A 7,500-nucleotide genomic window follows, 5' to 3' on the forward strand; every position below is an offset into this window, starting at 1 on the left:
CCAATTTGCCCCCCCCCCCCCCCCCGCCTCTTTCCCTCCTCCCCTTCTTCCCCCACTCTGAGCTGTTATCTGCATGCTAAGTCTGCAGCAGTTTAAGGGCAAGCAGAAGTGTTCGGCTGTACTGAATACGGGACATCAAGGAGATTGTGGAGGTTTGGAAAGAAGTTTACATTACTTTTTAGTTGTGCTGCATAAGTGCTATAATGTGTAGTGGGTGTTGAAATTAAAGTTGCTCTGAATGGAATTCCATTTCATTTTAGAGGGATTGCAGCTATAAAGACCTTAAAAAAGTCAATGAGCTAAATCATTTAGTCAGGGAGGAAAAATGAAGTAATTTTCACTGTGTTTTTCAATTTGGGATTAGTATATCTGAATGATTTGTAGCCAATATGGATTAAATTGGCTGACTTTTATCAGAAGAAACAGGTTAGTATGTGTTGGGTTTGTGCGGTTAACTCTGGGAAGTATTTTCCGATAATTTTTTGAAGAACTTCCCTGGTTTTATAATTTCCATACACTTCAAATACAGACCGGTTTGAGTTGCGCTATTTTTAGAAGTAATTTAGCATGCCTCTTTTAAAACCAAAACTCTTCACTTTATGATGTAAGAAAAGTTGAGAGTAAAAGAGCAGCATAGTTACACTAATATGCCATTGTAGCATGTTCCCATCCTGTCATCTGGAAAATTAAATCAGGTTACAGCATGGATTAACATCTAGACTTGTGAGGAGGGGAAGGTAGTGTCTTAAATGCCATGAAATTGAACAATGGGATTATACAGTTCACAGCTAATTTCAATATTCTTATGTATTTGGCTTTTTGTTGAACAAGATTTTGTAGGGAGAGGCAGTAATAGGTTTTAGAACTTGGAAACATTCACATATTTACTAAAATACTAACAATAATAGCTTGAATATGGTTGAGTAATCAGTACAATGCTCTACATAATGTGCATAGATGTGAGGTAGAATCTCTACTACTAGAGCAAAAAACTACATGTGCTAGCAATGAAAACTGTATTCACCTAGTGTGCAGTCAATGGTTTCTGTTACCCATTTGCTGATGCTCTGTAAATGCATGGCAAGGAATCAAAAAGCTGCTGTGGAAGTTCAGAAAAGTTTTATATCACTGAGAAATAGCATTGTCTTTTCTTACCCCTTTTCAAAATAAAAAATATGTTCAGTTACAAAAATTTCACATATTGTTCATATGAGAAGTGGTTCAGTAGTTTCCCTCAAAAGCAGCTCTTAAAATAGTTGCAAAGGAAACTGCTTCAAAAATAACCATGTGATCTATTTCATATGTGTTTTTCTAACTGGTCCTCCCTAGAACACAGTGTCCGTCATGAGTAATGAGGTCTAGTGGATCTCCAGGTCTTTGGCCAACCTAGATTTTATGGGCAGCAGCTGCTTTGTATGGAGCTATACCCTCTGGGAAGAGGGCTTACAATGATGTGCATCAGGTTGGTAAGTGAACTCACTCTGACTTCACTGAAGTCACTCATGAATCTTAGGAAATTCATATGACATGCCATTGGTTTAAAAGCTTTTTACACATGAGTGTAAGCATTAGGAATAAAATTTACTTTTTTCTTAGTACCAACAGTTTTAATTTAAATTTGTGCCCATACAAGGATGGGAGATTGCAGATAAGATGGTGTATTTTAGCTTTATTTTGGAATGGTATTGTTTGTATACTTTCTGCTTTACACTTGTAACTTACAATTTCCGGTGCTATATGTCAGCATGCTGTTAATATTAATATATGGTTATTTTCCAGATAAGTTTGTCAGCACTTGCTTTAGGCAGAAACTGTGGATCTTGTCATCTTTTGTGAGCTGAAACTACTAAATCAGATGTAATGAAAGATAAACATGGGATACTAAGTTACCATCAACATACAAGTTAAGCCTGTAGCACAACTTGAGTTCATATTTTGGGGTTTGGGAAAAGTTTAGTTTGAGAAGCAGCTCCATAATTCCTGTGACCTTTTTTCTTTCTGTTGTTAACTTTCACTTTCTTTGATTATTGTTTTGCAATGTCTCCTTTTGCTGACCTCAGCTGAGCTTTTAATGCTTTATAACTGGTGCAGTGGAAATCTTCAAGCTCTCTACTTCGCTGTAACTGTTTAAGAGGTTGGTTAGGATTTCAGTCTCTCTCTTCCCTTTTTCTGATGTCAGCAAATAGATTCCACTATCCTGAACTTGAAAAAAGTATTTTACGTGTGTTTACTTTGTCTATGGAGTATTAAAGCAGAAAAATATTTGAGCATCATTTAATTAGAAAGCCTGTTAAGTACCTAGAATAACAGTGTTCACTGTGTTTTGAGTTGCAAAGGGTTTTCTTACCGTCTGGAGATGCAGCCAAGCTACATCTAATTTTGTTTGCATGCAGTGTGCAAAACAAATTACTATTAGTAGGAGTGTTTGAAGTTTTCAAGTTACTTTAGTTTTATAGGCAGAGTTGACAGTTATGTTCATGTCTTTACCACATATTTCATATGAGTGCTAAAGTATATTTTACTGATACTAGTGGTGCTGATTAAAGCTGAATCCTGAATGCTTGGCTGAGCTACCCTCCTGTATTCCTCCATTTGTATGACCGTTTTCCTCTGTTCAGAGTAATTTGGATATTGTGTCCATTGTGATTATTAGGTGCCTTGTGCTTATCCTTTCAATGGAGAGCCTGGCCATACCGAGTAATAGTAACATTTGTTTTGTAGATGTTTATATTTAATAAAGTCAGGTGTCTTGATGGCCACTATTTAAATGTATGTATTTCTGTAAATCCTCTTGGTTTAGTGAGGGTGCTCCAGCTTCCTGGAACTTCATGTAATGGCCATATAACTTTTAAATATAATTTTATTGTGTATACGTGTGTAGGTAAGCATAGCTAAAAATGCCTTTCAAATGAACATTAGACTAACAATGAAGAACGGTAAAGTGATAAAAGGTATAAGATGTGATGTAGTTTCTTTTTCAATTTTGTAGTGTTTTCCAAGGAAAGATATTGAAAGTTTAGTAAATATTCCCAGACCATTTAAAAGCTGAAGTGGTAGAACTGATGCAATGTTAAATAGAAAGTGCATGTAAAAACAGGAGGATGTGCAAGTGTATGGCTGCCAAGCATAATTTAAAGGTGGTTTTCTTAACTGTAGGGTTCAAGGTTATATGGATTAGCCATTCTGATGCTGTTATGAGAGATGTCTTCAAAAGCAGACTGTATACAAACTATATATCCCACTGTCTTAACAGGCATGTGACACCCAGTGCAATTCCACAAGGTGCTTTGCTCATCCAGCTAAGTACATATTGCTGTTATTTCCATTGAAACTGGTGGATGAGAAATTAAGTTAATTCCATTGCATTGTGGATGAAATTAAATATCTTCTAATGTGTACAGTTGATTGACATAGGAAGTTTTTATTTATATTAAAGGCAGCTTAGCTTATGAATGTATCGTAGCACTGAGATCCATGTTTCAGATGAAAATATAATTGTAGATTGTGTGCTTTGAGAACACGTTCATCTTCTACCTGTAGAAACTGACTCAGGTGGGGACTCTAATCATGGTCGCATCTTTTTCTAAACTACAGTGTGGTAGTGTTTAATCTGGTGAGTGAAATAGTGCTATCTACATGAGGAAATATATTCACCAAAGCCCAGATTCAGATGTTCTCAGTTCCTTAGTCTTGAAAACAACCATAACTATGTCAGTTGCTTGAAGTCTGCAAATACAGCAAGCATCCAGCTTATTTCCTCCTGTCTTCTTACTGAGCCTTGCAGTGTGTGTATTTTACTGTCTAATTTTAGAGAGGTAGAAATAATTCATCCTTTATGGTACAGATCAATAGACAAGTAGAAGCGGAATGGTACTTATTAAGAGATATTGAAAAGACTGTGATAACAAAGTAAAAATTGTATTACAGTCAATAAGCTGCTATGTGGAAAAGTTTAGAAACTCCCCATTTTGTGTTACTGAATTGCTTAAGAGGCCCATTTCAATAAGATCTATTACCTGTGGTTTTGTGGGGGTTTGGGTCTTCTTCAGTTTCCTCCTGTTACCAAGCTCACTGAAGATACAAAATAAGAAATAGAAATTCTAAATAGTTACTCACAGTTTATGAGTAACTAGGCTGGATGACCTGTAAGGAAGGGTTCTTAAAATGCAGCATACCTGCCTCTTGTGATATGCAAAAGATAATCCATCCTCGCTGCCTTTTCTCAAGAGAACGTGGAGGCCAGCCTCCTGCATTTACACATAGCCTGACCCAGCAATGCTGGAGGTGGCTGTCAGTATCACCGCTTTTGTGCGAGAAGAGGAAGCCATAGGGATGGACAGCAAAGATCAAAATGTTGCTGCTCCTGCAGCAAAGATATATTGCAGTTCTTTACATGGCAAGAGCAAGTGACAAAATTTTGTTTTAGAAGCAATTTTCACTGGTGTGTATTTACCCCTAAAGAACAAATATTTAGAAATGCATAATTTCTGAAATAATTAAGGAAAATAATTTTGTAGTAGATCAATTAAACATTTCAGTAAGTTTGAAAATTGAAATATCTTCCATTACTAGCCATTGATATTAAAGAAGTGTTGGAGGTATAGATTCTGATGTAGTGATGGTGGGAGGGAAGTTATTGTTCATTACTTTGTATTGGTAATCAGCATAACTACATTTTAATTATGTCCTGCACTCTACATCATAGACCATGGCTGTTGAATGAGTCAACATTGAAAATTTTGCCAAATCCTGTTCAGCGTGTAGTCTAGTGAACTGATGTACAAAGGTAGTGGTCCTTGTAAGAGATGAGGACAATGGAAATCTTTTGTTTGTTGTAAGTTGATTTATTTTGACTTTCCTGTGTTAGGGACATGTGTGGAACAGGAGCGTTTTTTCTGTTTATTTTACGCTGTGTTTTCTGTGGCCACCACTCACCCTTATTTCTTGATGGCACACAAATTTTTGAGAGGCAGGAAAAAAAATCCCAATTTTCTGTAAGAATGAACATATTTAAGTAAAAACTTTGAATGAAAATCGATGTATGTAGACAATGCTAAAATTAAAACCAAAGAAGAAATCCTTGGCTGTGATTTTTAAGTTAACATACAAGTTGTGTTTTGTTTCATTTTAATGAGAAAAGTTTGTAAGGTGACCTCTTGAGACAATAAAAGCACCAGCAGGTATTTATTTGCCCATGATAACTTTCAGCTACCAGTGCTTAGGACTTAATCTTACTATCTTGCGTGTCTTCTGGACGGTGATGTGGCTAGGAGCTTTCAGGGTTTACATAAATACTGTTAAATAGGTGCCTGTAGGCCTTCCTTCATGCCAATGAACTCCTGAAACTCAGGAAGGGCTTTCAGAATGCTAAGAAAACAGGAAAAATACATGCTCACACACACAATTACTTTGTATGACTAATCTGTTTTGTTGTATTTTTAAAGAATGGAGAATGTGGATTGCAATCTATGGAAGAATGTGTGTAGAGCAAACACGCTATAGATTTATGTCCCAAAATAATTCCTCATTTCCTTAAAAATGGTAAATGATAAAATGCTGTGTCTGTCAGTATGTCTGTCTAAATTTATATTGAGAGCAATGGGTCAATAGAAGTTGTGTGTGCGGTAAAGTCAGTTATCATGTTCCAGGCACCGTTAGGATTTCTTACAAATTTATTTCTTTCATTGTTTTTTCTGTGAAATCCTGAAAGTTTAGCCTCAAATAATTAATTTTAAAAACATTTAAGAACATGCATCATAATAGATGTTGCATAGTTTCATCTTACCACTGATGCTGTGCTTGCTTTGGTGAAATATGAAACTGTATTGTCCTGTTAATTGTGTATAAAGGACTGTTCGTATGAGTTCAGCTGTTCACATTTCTTTGCACTTTTGGACACTTAGCTTAGCACACTTACCTGGATATGGATTTAAGACTTTTCAAACTAAGGCTTTAAAAGGTGATCCCTTGCTTTCTATTTCTACTTTGTTGTGTTAATGTAGAAGGCTTTGCTCATATGCATATGTAAAATTTGATACATTGTGTATGTAATTGTATGTGTGTAATGGTGAAATGTTAAAACTAAGCATCTGATTGTCTGGAAAAAGTTAAGCTACAAAGTTGATTAACTACAGTATTGCTGCATTTCTAATGTAAAAAGAATACACCTTAATAAAAAGTTTGCATCTGCTAGCAATTGAATCACCAATCAACTAATTTATTACTGAAGTAAATTTTACCAATGAGAAATGTAGGGTAGGGTGGGACTATTCTGAAATAAGGTATGGTGCATGTGTCATAAAAATGACTCTTCCACTCAAGCCTTAGCTACAAGGCAGTATAGCAGTAATTCAGCAGCAGAGGTTGTGTATGCAACGTCACTCCCTACATAATGATCAAAATTTGTGAAAACAGTGTATCCAGTGAGCCAAGTGTCATACAACCAAACCCGTTGGATTGCACCAAGGGTAGAAACTGCGTAGCATACTGGTTGATTTTTCCATGCGCTACACTTTTTTCTGAACTCTTGTGTGATTGTTGTCTGGTTTGTTTTTTGTGATTAAAAAAATTCTTCGTAGAATGGAATCTGGCCTTCTCAGACATATTCCTTTGAAAAATGGATGGCTTTGAAGAGTTCTGTTTTAAATAGGTTGTCATAGAAATAATTTCAATCATGATATTCCGTTGTTTTATGAACATCTCTAATTAAATTTAAGATAACTTCTCAGGGAATACTACCATATTATTTATTCTGACAGCCAGAGAAATAAGTATGTTGCATCAGTCTTGAATGCTTGCTGATCTGAAGCATTTAACATTTGTTTTCCTGATGACAGAGGTTCCAGGGCTATGTTAATTACATCTTTCAAATTCTGGATAATTTTTTTTTTTTCTAGGGACCATACCTTAACATTACTATAAAGTAATTTTGGGAGATTTGTAATCTGGTATCACTGAAAACCATCTACGGAGGTTAATCAACGCAGTGTCTGTAGCTGGCAAAAGTAGTTATCTGATTAAAAACAAAATCAAAGTGCATTTGGTAACCATTTTCTGGTGACAAGCCTAGTTGGCAAATTGCAGCCAGAAAGATATTGCACAAGGTAACAGCCTAAAGTTCAGTGTAGCACCAGGACATCTCTTATAAAATATATATATAAATATATAAATATGTATTTACATATACGCGCGTGTGTGTGTATGCATGTGTATGTACACACAGACATTTTTAGCTTCATGTGTTTTGTGTGTGTATGCTTTATACACAGTTTTTGTCTTTCTGGAGGAGGGTAAAGGGAGAGCCTTGAAAAGTCCTTCCCCGCTCTTATCAACATAGCAGCCTCAGCTGCCCTCCTTGGATCCCCTGCCAGGGTTGCTATCATCTTCTGATCAAATATTAATGTGTGATTCTCTGCTTGCTCACTAATCCAAAGCCAATTAATATTATCTGTCAATTATTTACAGATCCTGAGGTGCGGAGGCAATTCCCAGAAGGCTACA

General features: G+C 36.0%; 1 protein-coding gene across 2 annotated transcripts in view; it reads left to right on the forward strand.

Moving 5' to 3' along the window:
• DENND1A (DENN/MADD domain containing 1A) overlaps positions 1–7,500 on the forward strand; it is a 213,853-nt gene that overhangs the window by 28,856 nt on the left and 177,497 nt on the right. For both annotated transcript variants that reach the window (XM_010570716.1, XM_010570718.1), the window contains exon 3: positions 7,465–7,500. This exon is cut by the window's right edge and continues 8 nt beyond it. In XM_010570716.1, coding sequence (XP_010569018.1) covers positions 7,465–7,500 — 36 coding nt within the window. The remainder of the gene's footprint in view (positions 1–7,464) is intronic.

This window comes from Haliaeetus leucocephalus, unplaced genomic scaffold, assembly GCF_000737465.1.
Source record: "Haliaeetus leucocephalus isolate CR32 unplaced genomic scaffold, Haliaeetus_leucocephalus-4.0 Scaffold306, whole genome shotgun sequence".
NCBI lineage: Eukaryota > Metazoa > Chordata > Aves > Accipitriformes > Accipitridae > Haliaeetus > Haliaeetus leucocephalus.